The sequence below is a fragment of the Loxodonta africana genome, chromosome 21, assembly GCF_030014295.1.
Source record: "Loxodonta africana isolate mLoxAfr1 chromosome 21, mLoxAfr1.hap2, whole genome shotgun sequence".
Lineage (NCBI taxonomy): Eukaryota > Metazoa > Chordata > Mammalia > Proboscidea > Elephantidae > Loxodonta > Loxodonta africana.
This window is the reverse complement of record NC_087362.1, coordinates 493,870-516,015: the sequence shown is the minus strand read 5'-3', so window position 1 is coordinate 516,015 and position 22,146 is coordinate 493,870. Positions and strand designations below refer to the sequence as shown.

Genomic DNA, 22,146 nt, shown 5'->3' with positions numbered 1-22,146 from the left:
CCTGAATGAGGCCACCCCGCACCGCGGCTCAAGCCAGCCATGGAAACAGCCACGGAGACGAGAGACCTGGGAGCTGGGGCTTCTGTCAGGCAAACAGCCTAACTTCACAGGGCCCAGCTTCCTCATTGGAAAGTGGGAGAATGCTTGATCCTTAAGACCCACCTCAGCTCAAAAACTACGAGCTGTGGGACAAACTGCCTCCATGCAAAAGTGGCAAGTCTTGATGTCAGCTCTGGGAACAAGGCAAGGCCCTGTCTGTCTGTCTGTCCATCTCGGTAGATGGAGTGCATTCAACACATGCTTTCTCTTTCTGCCAAAGTCAAAGGCAGTTCCTGCATACGTGATTCTACCTCCAAAACTCCAAAATCAAGGGAGGGTGAGGGTTATGCCCTCTCAATGCTCTCTCAGGCTGCAAAGCCCTAACGTTTGCAGCTCCAATCCAGAATGCAGGCACCCAAACACAAGGCTCGCTTTATAGCCCTGCGACATCTCTCTGGTTCCTAGCACAACATGCCAGAGGAAATCAGGAGCCCTGTTTACAAAATGCAGCAAAGTTTAATTCAAATGGTAGTCCAGGCAAAGAAGTGTGGCTCTGGGTTGCAGCTATAGTTAATCCAAGTTCACTGCCAGGTCTCCCCTCTTGCATCTGGTCCCCACCATCCACTCACCACAATAGTCCAGTGGGGCCTTATTAATATGTAATTCACAGCTTGTCACCTCCCTGCCTAAAACCCTTCAAGAGGTGGTGGTCACATTGTGTATGTGTGAAGAATATTTGTGTACTTTACGGTCCATATAATATACTTCAATAAAAAGATTTCCTAAACAATGCCTTCCTTAACACTTGGAATAAAACCCAACCATCTCCCCGTGACCTACAAGGCCTGCATGGCTTATCCCGGCCTCACTCTCTGACCGAATCTCATGCCACTCTCCCCATGTTCACTATGCTCAGCCTCCTCCTCTTCTCACAAGTGTGAAGGGGTCCAGTGTGGGCAGTTCCTCCACCCACTGGCTGCTGGTGAAATGCTGCTCCTCAGAAAGGCCCCCTCAGCTCCCCACCCTAAATGCGGCCCCCTGTCATTCTCTCATCTTGCTCTTCTTTCCCTTGCAGTACTTCTCACAATTGGTAATGCTTCCGTTAATTGTGGGTTTGTTAGCCATCTGCCTCCTTCCTTCCATGAGGACAGGAAACAGGTCTACCTCGTCTCTACTCTTTCTGCTGCTTGTAGACCGAGCTTGGTATATGGAAGGTACTCAAACACATCTGCTGAATCAAAGTGTGCCCTTTGGCAACATGTCTTTGTGCCTCAGTTTCTTCACATGTAACATGGGCACTGTCTTTGTAGCAAGTCAGCCACAGAACAGGTGCTTGGCAAATTCATAAAGACAGTCACAACATATTTGTTCATGTGACCAAATACTGAAAGACGATTGAGAATCACTAATCATCGGCCACCGGGAAAAAACATTTCGTTTACTTGGACGCTAATGGGAAACCACCCTCAGCCTTCTTTTCTTCAGGCTGACACATCCAAGTTCCTTTATCTGATTCTCAAAGCGCTTTATTTTTTTAGCCCTGAAATCTTGGGGCTGGAACTTGCATTTTGAGATGATGCCAACACCTCCCCCTTCTGACTGGTTTTTCAAGATCACTGCTTTACAAATTTTAGACCCCCAGAGGCCGCTCGTGTGTACAAAAAAATGAAATGTCAAAACAGTTACCTATGATGTTCACCGTACTGTCCACTTCATCTTTTATAGCTGAAGTCAGGACGGCGTACTCAGGAGAAAGATCACTCACTCCATTACTAAGCCCCAAAGATGATTCAACCGGTTCTTGCTAGGAAGAAGAAAAGAAAAAAGAATTGAGAACACTTCTTTTCCCTCCCGTTTCTTAGATTAAATTCTACTCCCTGTCTACTTTCTTAATGCTGGGGTCATATTTATCTACTGAATGCATTCCCTACTTCTCTAAATTAGCCTGCAGTTATTGAAGCACGTTTCTGCCTAAGAGCGTACTGCTGGGTATTCAGTTACTTTCATTTTCCTTCAAGGAAATAGTACCACAGCATCTGGCTGGCCTCTGAAAACACTTACACCTGTAGACCATGACTGTGGGTTAAGCAGGGCACGTAACTGTCTGTGAAAAGGACTGCACTGCGTACATTCCAGGTCTTCCTTCCTGGGTAGAGCGCTCAGAAGAGTCAGCTGCAGGCTTTTTCTCTAAGGAGGAATCGTGTCATCTCTTTTGCAATTATTTCTTAGGAAAAGCTCTGCCTCACCGACTGGCCTGCCACTAGGAACAGAGAGGAAGCTGTGGATGAATTTTCCTCAGGTGTGTTTTGCCATTACCTCTGGCCACCTGAGCCTTCTTCACTGGGTGGCTGGCTGACAGCACAGGCCACACTCACAGCTGAAGCCTCCCTCCACCTGGATGAGGTCCAGTCAAGCAACTCCATGTCCCTGCTTTCATAAATGCCTTTCAAGTGGCTGAATAATACATCCAGCCTGAGAGGCTACACATTCACACTAAGGAAACAATGAAAACAAATTCCTGGACCTCATTACAGCGCTAAAATTTGCTTTATTTAAAAGCACTGAACTCTCCACTCTCTAAGAGTGTCAACCAACTCTGGGAAAGCCAGTCCTGAGGTGCAAGTTGACTTCCAGCATTTTGATTAGAGAGCTTTTCCTCAAGGCCAGATTGCATTTGCTTCCGGTTAGGCACAGAAGTGCCACACAGGAGGACTCATGGGGAAACCAAAATGGAAGAGAAGGGTGGAGGGGTGGGAAGAACACAGGTCTAGAAGCTGAGGACCATGGGAGGTAGAAACCTTAAGAGTGGTACTCAACTCAAAGGCATGTTGAGCATTTTTATTATTTATGTGCTACTTGGAATCAATGATGAATTCCAAGAAAAATCATAGGGAAGTAGCACCCTGGAGGAAATTCCCTGTTCCTTCTAGATCCCACCTGGCCGGCTCCCAACATGATAACCTGACTTCAAAGACATCACTTCACCACAGAGTTCAATTTTTTTAAAAATCACACAATGCATTATTTATAAGATGTACCAAAGGCTGAATACAAGGAAGGGCCCAGAAGGGCCCCACTGGGCAGAAATTTTACCCCTTTTTCCCTCAGCATCTTGTACTTTTCCCTTTTTTAAGAGTTCCAAATAAGAAGTCTTGTTTTCTAGCGGTGTATGGGCAAGGAGAATTATTTGACTGTGACTTGAGCAACCATTTATTTCCTTCTTTCATAACGAAACTTAGAACAAGTGCCTGACCTCCCTAACTTCACCCCTCAGCACCCCCACCACCATTAGCAATTGGCACCTGTGGTCCCACTTCCACCCCACTGCAGATCAAGCGCCCAGGCTGGTGGTAAGTCTGACAGGCCTGGGGACAAGGCCTAGCTCCTGTCACTGGTTGTGGACCTTACTTAGCCTCCTTGAGCCTCCCTTTGGTCATGGTGAAGAGCTGTAAAGTGAGGACAGTAACAGCATCCGTGCCACAGGGATGACGGAAAGATCAGATGAGGTAAGACTGTGCCCAGCACAGATGAGTGCTATTCTCCAAGGTCACCAATGAAATCTTGCTCTCCCAGATCCAGTGACCTTTTCTCAAGTCCTGTCCCCTCGCCCCATCTCTCTGACATCCACCAGAAGGGACCACACTTTCCCTTTCTGACCACCTACCCGGCTGAATTATTTGCAGTTGAATTTGCTGCAGTTCTCTGTCTCTCCAATCGCACTTTGCTTTCTTGTGGGTTTCCTCAACGGTTCCTCATTTGTCTCCCCTCTTGTGGGTTTCCTCAGTGGTCCCTCATTTGTCTCCCCTCTTGTGGGCTTCCTCAATGGTCCCTCATTTGTCTCCCCTCTTGTGGGTTTCCTCAATGGTCCCTCATTTGTCTCCCCTCTTGTGAGCTTCCTCAATGGTCCCTCATTTGTCTCCCCTCCCTGATGATGCCCACATTTCATTACTCCACTTCCCTTTCCTTGATTCCCTCACGAGGAACTAAACACAGAACATCTGAAGAAATTATGGAAAAACTGCTCATTTTCATGAGTTTCTTTTGTCTCAAGTTATTTTTTACTCAATCTCTATGTTTCTTATAAAGGTAAAAGGCAGTCTGACTTGCATATATTTAAAAACCAAAGTTATTCTGATTTCTCAAAGAACTCAAGTATTGCATATGATCTGCCTTTAATTAGTGGCAAGTAATACTTTTGCCACTTTACACTTGAGAAAACTATGACTCAGAGACTAAATTAATTTTCCAAGATCACACTCCTCCTAGCCTGAGGGGCCAGAAGCACTGAACCCAGTCGTTGGTCTTGAGACATGGTTCAATTCCAAAAACTTTCTGTCTTAATAAACGCTTGTCTCCTGCACTGCTTCCATGACGGAACTAATAATGGAGATTAAGATGAACTACTTTGAATACTGTTTTACTCCCCCCAGCCCACTTCAAATAAACTGTCAATTTCAAGGTGTTCAATGCAAGACACCTCTTTGGTACTATCACTCTGGGAGGGGGATCTAGTAAATTGTACGGAACATAGCCAGCATCTCCCTGAGAAGTCTCCTTTACATCAAGGGTGCAGAACAGCAGGCCCATGAGAGAAGAATGTTCACTATAAAACTAAAACCCATTGCTGTCGAGTCAATTCTGACTCATAGCAACCCTACAGGACAGAGTAGAACTGCCCCACAGGGTTTTCAAAGAGCAGCTGGTAGATTCAAACTTTTGGTTAGCAGCCAAGCTCTTAACCACTGTGCCATGAAAGCTCCATCTTCACTATATTCAGTCAAAATTTTTGAAATGATTAAAACTAGGGCTTTCTAAACCCAAACTATGCTAAAATAAACCCAAGGAACCCAAGTTAGGAAAAGGAAGCGTAAAGTTCTCTGCACACCATGTGCTCTGCCCTGCAGGTTACGAATGGCCTTTGCCTGCAGCCTCTCCTGGTCCTCCAGGAAGCCTCGCTGTTGCCCTGTTCCGACAGTTCCTCGCTGCGTTGCACCGTAACCTGGCCTAGTTAATCCTGAACCACCCCCCACTTTCTATTTTCTTTCTTATTGAGATATAGGCTCTCCAATCAAGTCACCTGGAGATTTCCTGCCATCCCTGGGTGGTGTAAACAGTTAAGTGTTCACTATAAACCCAAACTTTGGCAGCTCAAATCCACCCAGAGGTGCTTACGAAGAAAGGCCTGGCAATCTACGTCCAAAAGGTCACAGTCATTGAACACCCCGTGGAGCGCAGCTTTACTCTGATACACACGAAGTCGCTGTGAGTCACAGCCTACTTGGTGGCAACTGGCTCCTGGCAGCTTTCTTTGCTTCTAACCCTCTCATTTCTCTCCAAAAAAAACCAGAAAAAAGACTGCACTTGGAGTCAGGCTCCACTATGGTGCTCTTACCCTGTCAAATATTTATGCCCACGAACCTTATCCGCCATTACGGAATCCAAGATTTGGTCTAGGAATTCGATTACGAAAACAAGCTGGTACAAGAGAGATATTAAGGGCAGAGGTGGCTTTCTTTAGCCCTTTAAAATGAAACAGCTTTGAATGGTCTCAAAGCTACACTTGCTAGATGAGCTTGGGGTGGACCTGAGTTAGAGGGCGGCAGAGGGCTTCTCCAGCCAGTCCCTCATCCCTCTGCTCCAAGCCCATTCTGTCTCATCCCTGTGCCACAGTCTTTCCTCTAGATCTCCCCACTCCTCAGGCCCATACAGTGGCCAGGTGATCATCTCACATCCCCAACCCACCTCTCACTCCCCAAAATTCACTAATTCATCCGAGCTAAATTAGATTCCTTGAAGTCAAATTCAAAGGCATCAAGTTTAAGGGCCTCTCTGCATCCCTCGGCTAACAAAAGCGTCAGACTGACAGCCGGGCTTCATAAAGTAGCCCAGGGAACTGGACCCTAGGAGAGTGCACTTCTGGTACACACCCTACACCATGAAGGCACACAGTGTCACTAAGATTTGTTCTTAGGAAAAGAGGCTGAAGCCTACAGCCTAATCCTAAGAACACTTTCCTTCTCTTCCTTTCTTGGAATTAGGCCTTCACTCTTTTCTCTCTCTCTCCCTTCTAACTTTTTCCTTGGATCACTCTTCTCTTCCTCTTTTCCTGGGGTTTTTGTCTTCATCTCACATAGCTTCTTTCATGGAGAGGACATCTGTTTTCAAGGCCTCCAAGTATCATTCTTGAGTAAATGACCGTACAGCTCTACCTCCAACATTTACCTGAGCTCCACATCTGTTGGATCCAACTTTCTACCCAACGGTCGCCTTAGAGGACTCTCTGTCACTTCAAACTCAACATTTTCAAAGTTAAGCTCATCCTCTTCCCGACAAAAAAATCTCCCTTCCTAACATTCTCCTCTGAAGTCCAAAAGCTCGGGTGTCCTCCTTGACCCACTTCTGTCTTCATTCTCCGTAACCTCCTCCACTCTCTGAAGCAGTATATCCTCCCTCCAGTTCTCCCTGCCTACCACTGTGAGAATGGCCTTCCTTAAAGATCAACGCCAGCACGTTCTGAATCTGCTCCAAGGCGTTCAGCTGTGCCTTATTTCTTAAAATCATCCACAGAGGTCGTTTAAGGAGGCTGTGTGGCATAAACAGTTTGCAACTGACTACTAACCAGAAAGTTGGCAGTTTGAACGTACCTAGTGGCTCCACAGAACGAAGACCTGGTGATCTGCTTCCATAAAGATTACAGCCAAAAAAAAAAAACACCTGTGGAGCGAGCAGTTCTACTCTGTGACACACAGGTCGCATGGAGCGAGCAGTCCTACTCTGTAACACACAGGTCGCCAGGAGTCAGGGGATGACCTGACGCAGCTAACAACAACGAGAGGTCATGCAGCTGACCAGTTCTCAAACTGCTCTGAGCAGTCCTACTCTGTAACACACAGGTCACCGGGAGTCGGGGATGACCTGATGCAGCTAACAACAACGAGATGTCACGCAGCTGACCAGTTCTCAAACTGCTCTGAGCAGTCCTACTCTGTAACACACAGGTCGCCAGGAGCCGGGGATGACCTGAAGCAGCTAATAACAACGAGAGGTCACGTAGCTGACCAGTTCTCAAACTGCTCTGAGCAGTCCTACTCTGTAACACACAGGTCGCCAGGAGCCGGGGATGACCTGAAGCAGCTAACAACAACGAGAGGTCACGTAGCTGACCAGTTCTCAAACTGCTCTGAGCAGTCCTACTCTGTAACACACAGGTCGCCAGGAGCTGGGGATGACCTGAAGCAGCTAACAACAACGAGAGGTCTCGTAGCTGACCAGTTCTCAAACTGCTCTGAGCAGTCCTACTCTGTAACACACAGGTCGCCAGGAGCCGGGGATGACCTGATGCAGCTAACAACAACGAGAGGTCACGTAGCTGACCAGTTCTCAAACTGCTCTGAGCAGTCCTACTCTGTAACACACAGGTCGCCAGGAGCTGGGGATGACCTGATGCAGCTAACAACAACGAGAGGTCTCGTAGCTGACCAGTTCTCAAACTGCTCTGAGCAGTCCTACTCTGTAACACACAGGTCGCCAGGAGCCGGGGATGACTTGACGCAGCTAACGACGAGAGGTCACGCAGTCGACCAGTTCTCAAGCTGCTCTGAGCAGTCCCTTCAACAGCCACCATAAGGAAAGGAGGGACAGGGCAAGCCCATTAATCCATCTCATCCAGGCCAATTCTCATTATATCTGTTTTTCAAATGAGTGGTTGAAAGGTGTTTTCATCTGATAAAATTTGGAAATGAAAGACGTCTTCCAACTAGTGTGGGGATCCTTCCAGTAGCAGCCCTGATAGGTGGTAATTTGGCCTGTCTTTGAACAGGCCAAATGCCAGGGGATTAATTAAGCCAGACAGTACACTGTTTCTTTTTTCTTTCTTAAATTTTTTATTGTACTTTAGATGAAGGTTTGCAGAGCAAACTATTCTACCAGAGGTCTGCATTCAGAACCAATCCAGCCCAGGTCTACTCATTACCAAGTGACTTTAGAAACCTTGCAAAGTCCTATTTTCCATCGTAACGCTAATACTTTGACTTGGAAGTTTCTAGTTTCAAAGTGTGTGTACATCGTCTGCACACAATGAGGCAGGGAGTATTCACTTACAATCCAGGGTACCTTACCTGTCTTTACTTCCCACTGTTCCCTCACACAAACACCTACTCTAATTAAGCCACTCTCCTGACTTGTACAGCGAAGACCAAACAGCAAATCTAATCTCCTGGCCTTCATTCGTAATGTTCCTGGTGGTGTAAACGGCCACTATGTTACCCTACTACTTCCTCCGAGGCCTGGCTCAGGTGCCACAGCTTCCAAAAGGATCAGAGGCTCTGGGTGTGCTGAAAGAACACGGGTTCTGGGGCTGACGGCCTCGATTCAGATCCTAGCTCCATAAAACAATGCAGCCTTGGACAAATTACTCAGCCTGTCTGTGCCTCTGCCTCCTCATATGCACAAGAGATCATCTGCCCATCACAAGGCTCAAACATATCAACGGCTACCTCTGCTTTAACACAGTCAGCTGCTGACTGAAAGGCTGGTGGTTCAAGCCACCAAAGGTACCCTGGAAGAAAGGCCTGGTGATCTGCTTCCAAAAGGTCAGCCCCTGAAAACCCTCTGGAGCACAGTTCTGCTCTGACACAGACGGGGTCACCATGAGTCAGAACGAGCTCAGTGGCAACTGGTCACCTGGTCACCTCTCTGTTTCACCCTCTTCTGTCCTTACTCATCTTGGCCTTGCCTGAATCTGTTCCATGGTATTTTCTAAAACACTTATGTGCACTGATGATACATGATCTGCTATTGCTTACTGTGGAGTTTTTCATCCTTACTTTCTCACATAGGCCCCTGCACACATGACTCACTGAGTCCACAAAGAGAACGTCAGAGAACGTGGAGGAAGGGTTCCTGCACCAACGGGCCTTGGGGTTCCCAATCTAGGGGAAACGTTTGCTGGGGGGACACAGAGCACGGACATGGATAAGCTGCCTAGTGGCCCAAGAAAATTCTGACACTTGCCCCACATACCCTAAACATCGGTTGCTAATTAAAACTTCAATTCGACTTGAAGAGTTTATTTTAACAGCAAATTTTCATATACTGTAGTTAGTGGACACAAGACGAATTTCCTCAGTGGAAGAAAATTTGCACAGGATATATTAACTCTATCCAGTTACATATTTGCACAGAATATATTAACTCAGAGTTTAGGTGTTTTGACACACAACAAAAAGTAGTATATTAGCAGCTCGATAAGGATAAGTTCCTTTGACTACACAATTCTAGACAACCTGGGGAATTAAATTTTGAAACACTGTACAGAAATGTTCAGTCGCCACTATGGCTTGGCACTCATAAACCACAGAATCCGGGAGGCCCACTGGCCTCATCCACGTTCCACCACTACACTGTGGGACAGCTGCAAGTACGTTTAAATGCAGAAGTTAGACTTTGCTTATTTCTGATGAGCCATCTGTCTTCTGCTGAACGAACAATATCCCTTTGAGGGATGAGTTTCAGGTATTAACCATACCTTCATCACAGGACTAGATATTTGATGATACTGAGGAATTTCTGTTAATTTTTTTAAGTGTAATAATGACACTGTGCTATTTAAATTTTTTAAAGGTAGATGCTGAAATATTTATGGAAGAACTGATGTGATATCCGGAATTTACTTCAAAATACGAGGATGGAACTTGACTTGCACGGTTGCAACTAAGAGGAAACCTCTCGGCTGCTTCCCTGGGCCACTACGGCCAGGCCCACGCAGGGCGACACCTTCCACAACCTGTGCATTCGCACGGCCACACGGAAGACGCTGCCCACGCTGGCGCTGACTGCAGTCATCCTTCACGTAAGACAACACCTGTCATAATTTGCATATTTCCTTACACATCCACTTCCTGAAATAGGATATGCCTTATCATCAATTACGTGTCATGGTTTCATTGGAAGGAGTTTTTCTTTCTTAGTGATACATAACATAATGGTGCCTTTTATAACTGCTGGTGTCTGCCACTCAGTGAAATATGGTGGGTACGTCTGAGCAAAGTTTATTGGAAAGTGAACATCTGTTACTGCATTCTTATTTTTCCACTAGTTGTGATTACTAAATTAAATCTACATTCTAATGTAAAAACCCCACTTCCATCTTGGATATTGTATTTATTTATGCATCTATTTAAACAACAAATACCTATGTATCTATTCAGTGATCAAATATGTATTAACTACTTCTTCAGTTATTACATGCACTGAGCTACAGGTTCTGAAAATAATCTACGATATGGTCACACTTAGGATTCTACCAAATTGTTCAAAATCATATATTTGAGGGGAAGCTATACTTTTCTGATAAAACACCATTATCAACATGAAGGCCTAACGACAACAACAAAAAAAAACCCTAACTATGGAAATCATGATAAGACTCAAAACTAGGTTTTTTCAATGAATAGGCTGCAAGGAAAAATAATTTTTTTAAATGATGAAGGGGTAATCTGTAAGTTAAAAAAACTTAAGAGACACAAACAAAATCATAGCTAGTACTTTATATGGATCCTTATTCAAATAAACAAGCTGCACAAAATTTATAACATTTATGAGACAATTGGAAATCTGAACACTGACTAGATATTTGATGATATTGAGGAATTCCTGTTAATTTTTTTAAGTATAATGATGACACTGTGCTATTTAAATTCTTTTTTAAAGATAGATGATGAAATATTTATAGAAGAACTGATATGATGATATCTGGAATTTACTTCAAAATACTGAATGGAACCACAGGAAACTTTAAGTCAAAAATCAGTGAACATAGATGATTTTGTAGCAGAGGTACGGGAAGGGGTGGAGGTACTCCTGAAACAAAAGCAGCCATGAGCTGACTAATGCTGAAACTGGGGCTTGGTCTAGGGGCTATTTATGCTCATTTGTCTCCTTTTAATGTGTATAAAACTTTCCACAATAAAAAGTTAAAATAGACCTTTATGCTGTGCTATACTTAAAAGAGTCACAAACTAAAAGACATCAAAAGTAAAACTGGAAGTATCATTGTTAAAATATACTCTGCCTAAAATATTTGTTTTCCATTGTAGAGGTCAATATCTTGAAAAGTTTAGCAATTTATCCAAGTTTTCACTCAAAATCAAACTGCCTTCACAAATCTAACTTTATATCTAAAATACTTTGCATTTTTCCCACTATTTCAACTTATTGGTCTGTTTTTAAACATTGTGCTATCTAGACGGTTTGGGTTTTTTCTTCAATAGTTTTTACAGGTTAGAAATCAGAATGCTTGACATCTCATTCAAGCTCAGTGCTAAGTAACTGTGCCATCTTGGGTTCCTGCCCTCACCTCTCTGCCTCTGCAAACTCAGGGCAATGAACCAGACGATCTTCCCTATAACGGTCTACGCGTCGGTGACCGCAGTGTCTGCTCTTTGCTTAGCAGCTCTAGTTCACCCTCAACTTTGCAAAGAATACTTGACTATCCTCTCAGTATTTAACAAGGGCTACTTTTTTTTTTACCCAATCTACTCGATGGCACGCAACAACAACAAACCCAATCTACAGCATGGAGACCCTCAAGCCATGGAGGCTCAGCAGAATTAACTATGGGGGCGGGGGATTCAGACTACATACCCTACTGAAAAGCATGTTCTCCCCTCCCCCCCACCACACAGCCCTAAGGAAAACTCATGGGAGTTATGACAGATGGTTCTGTAATGGAGCAGGAAAAAACTATTGAGACCCACACTAGTAAAGTGCCTGCATTTACTACTGTGTCCCTAACCTAAAAGCCTGTCACTGAATATGTACGATCTATATATGATAATCTTTTTAATATTATTATATGATATTTCATATATTTTAAAACATATTTAATAGGCTGAAAACATAATATTATCATACATTATCTGGTTGCTGGAGCTTCGCTGGAAGTAAGTGACCAGGTGAAGAAGGCCCAAGATTATCTAGCTCAGTGTGAATCTGTGACTTCATTCATAACTTTCTCAATGAAATTGGATTAAGCAAGGGATGTGTGGGCTTGTGTCTGCAAGTGGTTACATGTCAAAGAGGAGACATGTAAAACACAGAAAACACAACACCAAAAGAAGAAAAATGAAACATTTCCCAGAGACCATATTACTTGTTTTCATGAAACAGAATATGAATCACGAATGTGGTCACAACTCTGGCCTTCTCTCCGAAAAACCAAAGATTACCTTGATGTGCTTAACTCTGTCTTCTTTTTCTGTCTTTGTTTTCTTTCCTGTCACAACAAAAGAAGAGTTTTGGATTAATTTATTAACATATAGAGAAACATTTCTCCTGAGTTAAACTACTTCAGAAAGTCTTAAAGAACTGCTTGCTTTAATCTGTTGTTGTTGTTGTTGTTAGGTGCCATCCAGTGAGTTCCGATTCACAGCAACCCTATGTACAACAGAGTGTAATGTTCCCTGGTCCTGCACCATCCTCACAGTCCTTGCTTTGTTTGAGCCCACTGCTGCAGCCATTGTGTCACTCCATCTTGTTGAGTGTCTTCCTCTTTTTTGCTGACCTTCTACTTGAACCTGTACATGGTCAAAATTCCAAGTGCTCCTTTGATTGCCTTTGGTGACCTGGATGTCATTTTTCCTGGTCAGGTGAGAGCAGAATCATCATCTACAGTACGACTAGGTGTGCTTCCCTAGGAGGGACTACAGGTGGAGGAGCTATGATATACATTAAGTGGTCAATTTTTCAGTCAATAAATATCTTGATCTACCTTTCTTAGAAGGTCGTTCAGATAAGGGCAGCATTCGATACACTCTGAAGGCATTGTTTCCCTTCTTTATGCTTTTATCCTTGACTTCTTCAATATCGGGCAAGGAGTTCATGGCACATCGGAAATTCGCCTTCCATGTTTTTGGATCAGGTTTATCTACGCCTGGTTGATGCTTTCCTAACAAAACAGTCAAAGGTTAAGAGGAACAGGGAAAAAATTAGATCATTGAACAAAAATTTCTGGAGAAATATTATTGCTGGCCAGATGGTACAGAGAAAGCTTTTTTTTTTTTCCATTTTCCTTTTTTTAATTGTGCTTTAAGTGAAAGTTTACAAATCAAGACAGTCTCTCAATCAAAAACTTACATACACCTTGCTATGTACTCCTAGTTACTCTCCCTCTAATGAGAGAACACACTCCTCTCCACACTGTTGTATTCCCCGTGTCCATTCAGCCAGCTCCTGTCCCCCTCTGTCTTCAGAGAAAGCTTTTATTTCCAGGCTATACTTAGAGTAACCAACTGTCCAGGTGGACCAGGAACTAGGGGTTCTCAAGATTCAAGACTTTTAGTTTTAAAGTTCAGTCAGTTTCTTGTAAACCAGGATGTGTGAGTCACTCTGGTGATACTAAACAGCCTGAGGGAAGATAGTGATCGTAGAAGAATGAGGAATCAACATAAGTGGTACAGATGACTGAGAAGCCAACACACACAAGGAACCTGAGTTCCTCTTTCTCTTCTGACTCTCAAATATTAAGTAAGAAGTACAAGAGGAATACAGTCATTTGTTCCGGTAGTATAAATAGCTGCCTACTTAAATTCTGTAATAAATAAGTAAGTATATTCCTGACCACCTTTTGGGAAGATAAACTCAATCCAAGTTTATACCTCCAAAATAAATGACTATATTCTCTCGGTATACACTTGAGGAACTTATTAGAATACCACATTTACAGGAAATTTAATGGCTGAAATTCCATGGGATGTGTAGAACATGGCTTTTGAGTGATGAAGTTTGTACCCATGTGTCCTGGACGTGCCTGGAGATAAGTCAAAGATTTTTCACAGCTACCGTCATGTGGCATCAGCCAGGGGATTCTACAGGTGTTACGAAAACAAAAACACACAAAAATGCCCATGTCTATAAACACTGCAGGGGGCGGTAATACCTGTGTGGATCGCCCAGTTCCTAAAGAGTGGAGCATCTTTTTCTACATCCCATCCATGTCTAGCCGCATGCATCCAGGGGATCTGAAAAATCTTCTTTTCCTGACAAAAAAAAAAAGTAAACAAGAACTGCAGCCCTGGGTTTTGGTCCATCATTGAAGAGAGCTCTTCAGTTCTAATTAGTAGGATTCATTACTAAGCATCACTGGGTCTGCTGACTGTCTAGTGTAAAATCTACCATAAACCAAATCCACTCCCACACTGGGACTCACATCTTGACAGTGTGGCCAGGGAGAGATTCAGAGTCCTGTGGAGCCTGGCAGAGTAGGGGTGTATTCCAAGGTCTGTTATCTGGGACTCTTCTCTTCAACAGGACCATAGATAATTGACAACTGACCCAAACCATTAGTACTTATTTTTACAGGTTATTCCCACCATTTGGTAAGCAGAAACTCCAGCTGCCTACAGTAAACTGAAAATCACATAACTTTCCAAAATAACACCAATTTGAGCTGCTAAAGGGAAGTTGGAGGTATCTGAGGGCACTGTCTCAGAGACCAAACATCAAAATCTGCTTGGGGTATTCAACAGAAATAAATGATTTCTACTGCGGTAATTCCTGTATGTCGGCTGCCCTAAATACGGCAACAAGAAGCACAAACAAAGATGTACAGATTACATGGAGAAGACACTCCGTCCCTGGAGAAACATCTCTCAAGACAATTCTTAGACCAGATCCTCTCTATCTCTCATAGAGCCTGGGGCATAACTCAAATTTGCTTAAACTAATCTGGCAAACGCATGATTAGAAACTAATGCTTTGGAAGCAAAGTTCTTCTGATAATACAGCTACACATGTGAAACCTGGTTCAAGCAGCCCTCCGACTGGTACTGCCGCAGTTCCTACTGACCCTGTGGCACTCTGCATCAGACTAAACACGTTCACACGGGTGTCGGTTTTGTTTCTTGGAACAATCTAATCAACTAAGTATGTGTTATTACTTCCATTGTACAGATGAGAAAACTGAGTAACATAATTAAATGATTTAGCCCAGAGGCTTATGGCGCTAAGCGTCTAGATTGAAACCTCAGGTAATGTGATCCCACGTTGGCTCACTCAAGCATATCAACTTGTCTCCCCACACATCTGCTGGGTCATGAGAAGCACTGGGGGGCTCTCAGATTTAGAAGAACCCCTGTTCTATGGCATACCTGTTGATTCAGAAACTGTGGGGCATAAGGCCCGAGAAGCTTTTTTTTTTAAAAAAAAAAAAAGCAGTTCTAATAACTTCAAGGTATGGGGGCTCCTCCACAATATGCTGGTGAAGGGAAGAAAACGCCAGAAGGGATTTTCCACCACTTTGGTCTCACACAATGAAAGGCGGAAAGGGTCCCAACTGTCTCAAAATGGGGCCTGTGCCTCTCTCAAGAACCAATTACAAAGCCTGAATTAAAATACTTCAGAACATTTGAGAGTTTCCCAAAAACTGTTAAAAGGGAAAATTCTACTGTATTTAAAAGTAGATTAATAAAGAACTGAAAGCAAGAGGCTTTCATAAACTACTCCTTGTTCGTTCTATATCACCCAAGGAGACAACAGAGTTTCACGTTAGCAATTTTTAAAAGGGCAGTGACCAGAAATGCACTGGGTAAAATTTTTTTTTAATGGAGCTAGATAAAAATCAGAGAGAACAATTGCTTGATATAGCTTTTTATGTGCACATGAAAATGAATAAAAATGAAAAAGAGTTTTTCCTGAGGTACACACTCAGGAAAAAACGTACTGAGGTACATACTCAGCATCTAAAGATTTTATGCTTAAAAAACAGGCCCGTAAAGAACATGCTGTTGTACTTTTTGCTCAGTCAAAGGAAGAGTGGTGTGGCACAATCTGAAATCCACTTCACAGGACATGAAGCTGATCCCCATCAGGTAGACCTTTCAAAGAATTTACATGTGTACATGCACGGAGACACAACCACCAAACCTCGTCTCACAGAAACCGCCAAAATCATGAAACCACAAAGCCGTACCTAAGCCTGGCAATATCTACTGTGAATCCTCATGGAAGCACTCAGGATATAAAGTATCAACAAATGAAAAATAATACTGTTATTCAGTAGAAATGTGAAAGGTGGTAAAATACCTACAAATCCATTTTCTTCCAATTATCTCTTAAATGTGGTGCTGTCTCGCTAGGGCTAATCATAAAACCTGTGCCCTAAAGCCATACAAAATAAATTTTCTTAAAAACATTTGTTGAGGAGTTACAAATAATGAAATTGGAAATTCCAAGGTCCCATCCCTCCACAGAAACAAAAGAACAACTGGAAATACTGTCACAATCAACTTTGTTGGGATCCTAGAAAACACTCAGAGCTTTACAGCACTCAAGCAAACACTTATCATGAAAAAGGTGACTGTAACCTACTTTTTTCCCCATGTCCTCTTTCCCCAGCTTGGTAAAGGTCTTAAAGACCTCTGACTGAATTCCCAGGTGGGTTCCTGCTTCAACAAGGAGCAGAGCAGACCTTGTTTTTAAATAATTGTGTTTGTCTGTTTTGACTGTCCAGGGGCTCCCTGAAAAACTAACACAAAGGGCTTGCCTTTATTTTGCCTAACTCAGAACTGTCTAAAGACAAACAAGTGGCTGCACAAAGGGATTCTTCAAAAAACATTGAAAGGCAAGTGAACTAGACACTTGCCACCTGGAGCAAAGGATATCATTTGGGGCAAATAATACACATGCCAAAAAGCCTGGGAGAAAAAGTTTGGGAGTGAGATACTTTAGGAAGTAAAGGTTTTGAAAAGTTTCCACATATTTCTGGGAATTTAGAAAACCATGTGCATGCCCAGAAAGGGGCACATGCTCAGAAAAGAACTTAGAAGACTCTAAACTCTTGCTGGCTGACCTTCAAGCTCTACGCAAGCAGTCCGTGAAAGCAAAGGCATGCTTGGGAACAGTCCAGCTGAGTACCGAAGTCATGACCCAGCCTACACACAGAGCCCAGATGCAAATACTGGGAGATTTTTTTTTTCTTCTTCTTTTGGTTCCAGGCGTTTTAGAAAAATCTGTCAACTTACAAGCTCACCACTAAGCTAACTGAACAGACTTCAGTAATCCCTACAAAGAACACAGTCACTAAAAAAAAATAGTTCAGAAAAGTTACTAAACAAACAACTACAACCCAAAACAAGCAGCAACGACCAACCATGGGGATGAAGGGAGAATCTGATCTCCAGAGTTATCACATGAGACTATGTGGGCAGCTCCCGTCTGGAACGGAGATGAGGAGCAGAGGGTGTCAGACGCTGGCCGAATGGACACGAAAATAGAGAGTGGACAGAGGGACTGTGTCGTCTCATTTGGGGGAGAGCAACTAGGAGTACATAGCAAGGTGTATATAAATTTTTGTATTAGAGACTGACTTGATTTGTAAACTTTCACTTAAAGCACAATAAAAATTTTTTTAAATGTCTAGTTTTAAATAAACTATTGCTATGCATTCAAAGAAATACAGTATGGCCCACTCATAGGAAAAATAAATAAATAAGCAGAAATTGTCACTGAGGAAGCATAGAACAGCTGAAGAAAAATGAAAAGTCACATGCAAAGGGGAAACAATGAGACTATGCTCTGATATCATGGCAGAAACCATGATGATGAGAAAATAATGGGATGACATATACAAAACCTTGAAAGAAAAAAATCGCCAATCAAGAATAATTATATCATGCAAAACTCTCTCAAATAAAAAAAAAGGAAAAAAAATTTTTTTAAATAAGATGGTGAAATTAGGACATTTCCAGATAAACAGAAATTAAGGGAATCTGTAAACACCAAATCAAACTTACAAGAAGTATTAAAGGGAGTCCTCAGTTAGAGAACCAACAACATGGGACAATAACCTGAATCTAGGACATGGGTCACTATCAGCCAGATACTGAACTATATAATAACTCTCAAGGATAAAACAAAACTAAAAGATTTAAAACAGGGAACCAGAGACATCAATCTGTAAATGACAACATCAGAACAATAAAAGGGGAATGACATGTTATAGGTATAGAACTTTCAAATGGAAAGGAAGTCAAGGAGATATCAAGTAATAAAAAGACTGGTTCAAACTTAGAAGATAAGGGTAAATTTCAAGGTAACCACAAACAAACCTATTCATCAAAATAAAGAAGAAAAGCATAAAGTCTCAACAAACACAAAATCTACAATAAAAAAAGAAACGAAAACAAATTCCACAAACAAAAGGAACTCAGCACAGGAGAGTAAGAGGATCAAAGAAAACATTAACACCACAAAAAAAGCACTACAAACTGACAGCAATAAACTCACAACTATTGATAATCACACTCAGTGTAAATGGTTTAAATGCACCCGTAAAGAGACAGAGAGTGTTATATGGATAAAAAAAAAAATGACCCATCAATATGTTGTCTAAGACTTCCGGCCAACATGGTGCTGTAGACGGAAGCACCATGCCAACCCTCCAAAGCAAAAACTAAGTAAAACAGAGACAAACGTCAATCCTGGAACCCTAAACCTCAAAAGAAGAGATAAACAACTCAGTCAAGCACCAAATGGAATAAGAAACTTACAGGAAAGTGAGGAGAGATACATGCAGAGGTCCCCTATCAGCTAATGCAGCAAGGATTCGCCACCTTGGACTCCTGTCAGAGATCTGCGGACAGGGAGTATAGGAAAGCAGCTTCACGGAGCTCCCGCCAGCAGACGGAACACCTGGTAACCAGCGATACACACTTTCCCACTCCTTATCCTTCTCCCCCCTGCTCAACCTCCCTCACTTCATAGCTGGCTGTGGTTGCTCGGCCAGCCAGGAAATGCAGGGTCCGTGCTGCCTGGATTTACCCTGCCCACATCGGAGATCTGTGGACAGGAAATATAGGAAAGCAGCTTCAAGGAGCTCCCAGCAGTGATATAACCAGTGATATATGCTTTCCCAGGAAACCCTGGTGGCGTAGCGATTAAGTGCTACGGCTGCTAACCAAAGGGTCAGCAGTTCGAATCTGCCAGGTGCTCCTTAGAAACTCTATGGGGCACTTCTACTCTGTCCTACAGGGTCGCTATGAGTCGGAATCGACTCGATGGCACTGGGTTTGGTTTTGGTTTTTTTATATGCTTTCCCAACCCCCTACCTAATTCTTTACCACCCCGCTACCCGGCCTCCTCTGCTTTCCATTGGCAGCATTCTCTTGGCTGGGAGGCACTCACTTTGGCCCCTTGCAGCTTGGATTCACCCTTTTCACACTTGCCAGCTTCCAGAGTGCCATTTGTTTGTTGCTGGTGTTGGTTTTTTCTGCTTCTGTTGGTTTCTTCCATGTCTCTTGCCACCTCTCCTTCCCTTCCCTTGAACACCTGGCTCCCTGTGCCATCTTTGCTTCTTCTTGAAAGGCTGTAAAGCACAGCTTGACTGGAGAACTACTTCCTTGGCCCACACCACCACACTGGTGGGATCCCCAAGGGATTTTTGTTGTTGTTTTGCTTGGTTTGTTTTCTTTTTGTTTTCGCGGCTTTCGACCCCTTCTAGCAAGTCTGTACAGCGTGACTTGGGAGCCACTTCCCTGGTCTGCGCAGCTGTGCCATTCGGATCCCTGGGGGCATTTCTTTTTTCCTTTTTGTCTTTCTTTATTTCTAAGTTTCTCATCTCTCTATACTTACCATCTTTTCCTGTCTCCTGAACACCTGGCGCTGTGTGGTACCTCTACCCCTTCTAGCCAGGCTGTACTGCGCAGCCTGGGAGCCACTTCCCTGGTCTTCGTAGCCACACCGGTGGGCTTTACTTTTCTTCTTCTTTTAATCTTTTTTTTTCCCCCCTTTTTATTTTACCCCATCTCTCAGTTTCTCATTTCTCCACTCCATCGGCAAGCTCCCTTAGCACTTTTCTTGTTTGTTTGTTTTTCACTCCTGTTTCTTTCTCCTCTCTCTCCTCTTTCCCATACACACCTAAGCTCCACACATCACAACCTCCCACCTCCTTCCTGCCCACCTGCACCGTGCACTGAACATCATGCCCCCAAGGACCACAGGTATGGCCTACCGGAACCTGCCCAGCATTGATTCCTGGCCCGTCTAGTTGACCCTAGAACATGCCACAAACAGCCCATCCCAACCCTTCCCCTTAAGCTGGACCCATCCTGCTACACCATAACTGAGTGACTGGCCCTGCCCACTGGACAAGGAGGTGAAAAGCTCATACCCACGGATAAGCAAACAATAAAGAACACACAGGCTGCCTGCTCAGACATTACCAATTAAAAAAAAGAAAAAAAAAAAAAAAACAGGATGAAACAAGCAAATCCCCAATCGATAAACGAAGAAAGTAACTACTGAATGTCCTAAAGACAGCAGACAATATCAAAACATAAAAAAACAGAACAGTATGGTTCCAGTAAGCATCCAAAATAAAACACCACATGACTTTCCAGTAGAAGAAAAGGCACTAGAACTACCTGATAGGGAACTCAAATCTCTAATATTCAGAGCTACCCAAGAGTTGAAGCAAAAACCAGACAAAAATGAGGGAAAAATAGACAAATTCATGGAAAAGACAGAGAAATTCAGGGAAAATACAGACCCCCCCAAAAAAAAAAAAAAAATTCAGGAAAATAATACAGGAACAAAATGCCAAAATAAACTCACAACTAGAAATCATACAAAAACAACAACTAGAAACCCAAAAGATAAACAACAAGATTTCAGAAATGGGCAGTGTCATAAAAGGGCTGAGGCCAGGTTTGAAACAATGGAAGACAGGATCAGCGGAGCTGAAGAGAAACACTTGGACACCGTGTTAGTTATCCAGTGCTGCTATAACAGAAATAACACAAGTGGATGGTTTTAACAAAGAGAAATTTATTTCTTCACAGTAAAGTAGGCTAAAAGTCCAAATTCAGGATGTTAGGTTCCGGGGAAGGCGTTCTCTCTCTGCCGGCCTTCTCATCAATCTTCCCCCAGACTAGGCACTTCTCTGCGCAGGAACCCCGGGTCCAAAGGACGTGCCCTGCTCCCAGCACTGCTTTCTTGGTGGTAGGCGGTCCCCTGTCTCACTGCTCCCTTCTCTCTTTTATAGCTCACGAGATTGCCTCAAGACACAATCCAGTCTGTAGTCTGAGTCCCATCTCACTAACGCAACTGCCACCCATCCTCCTTTGTCAACATCATAGAGGCAGGATTTACAACATATAGGAAAATCACACAACACTGGGAATCAGCCCAGCCAACTGATACACACATCTTTGAGGGGACATCATTCAATCCATAATACATACAACTCTGCCTGAGGAAGAATCAGAAAAAGAAAAAAAAAATGAAGAAACCCTGAGAATTATGTGGGATACAAGCAAATGCAAAAACTTGCAAGTGATCGGAGTTCCAGAACAGGGGGAGAAAATGAAAACACAGCTCTGAAAAATGGCTGACAGAAAACTTCCCTAATATCACGAAAGATGAAAAGTTGACCGTTCAAGAAGCTCAACGAACCCCATATAGGATAGACCCTAAAAGAAAATCACCAAGGGCATATCATAATCACATTCGCTAAAAAAAAGGCAAAGAAAGAATTCTGAGAGCAGCTCAAGAAAAAGGAAAAGTCACATACGGTGGAGAAACAATAAGACTAAGCTCTGATTATTCGGCAAAACCACGCAGGCAAGAAGGCAATGGGATGACACATATATGCCTTGAAAGAAAAAAAACTGCCAACCAAGAATACTATACCCTGCAAAACTCTCATTCAAATATGATGGAGAAAATTAGAACATTTCCAGATAAACAGAAATCAAGAGAAAACGTAAAATACAAACCAAAGTTATAAGAATTATTAAAGGGAGTCCTTCGGCCTAAGAACAAACAACAACAGACTACAGTCTGAATCTAGGGTGCAAGGTCGTACCAGTCATGTACCAACTTGGAAATTAACTCTCAAGGACTATCCAATACCACAAGAATTATAATAGGGAACCAGAGAGGTTAATCTGCAAATGACAACAACGTCAGAACAATAAAACAGCGAATAAACGGTATAGGTAAAGAACTTTCTAATGGAGAGGAAAGCAAGGCAAAACCAAGTAATAATGGACTGGTTCAAACCTAGGAACATATGGGTAAATATCAAGGTAACCACAAAGAAAGTTAACAAAC

At 43.1% G+C, this 22,146-nt stretch overlaps 1 protein-coding gene across 16 annotated transcripts in view; it reads right to left on the bottom strand.

Moving 5' to 3' along the window:
* The window catches only part of IRF2 (interferon regulatory factor 2), a 143,633-nt gene that overhangs the window by 36,019 nt on the left and 85,468 nt on the right, over positions 1–22,146 (bottom strand). For all 16 annotated transcript variants that reach the window (XR_010318783.1, XR_010318784.1, XR_010318785.1 and 13 more), the window contains 4 exons: positions 13,976–14,075; positions 12,809–12,985; positions 12,267–12,313; positions 1,726–1,843 (listed from right to left, as the gene is read on the bottom strand). Coding sequence is in view for 12 of the 16 variants with exons in the window: in XM_064273529.1 (XP_064129599.1) it covers positions 1,726–1,843; positions 12,267–12,313; positions 12,809–12,985; positions 13,976–14,075 (442 nt within the window). In the remaining 4 variants the exon portion in view is untranslated. The remainder of the gene's footprint in view (positions 1–1,725; positions 1,844–12,266; positions 12,314–12,808; positions 12,986–13,975; positions 14,076–22,146) is intronic.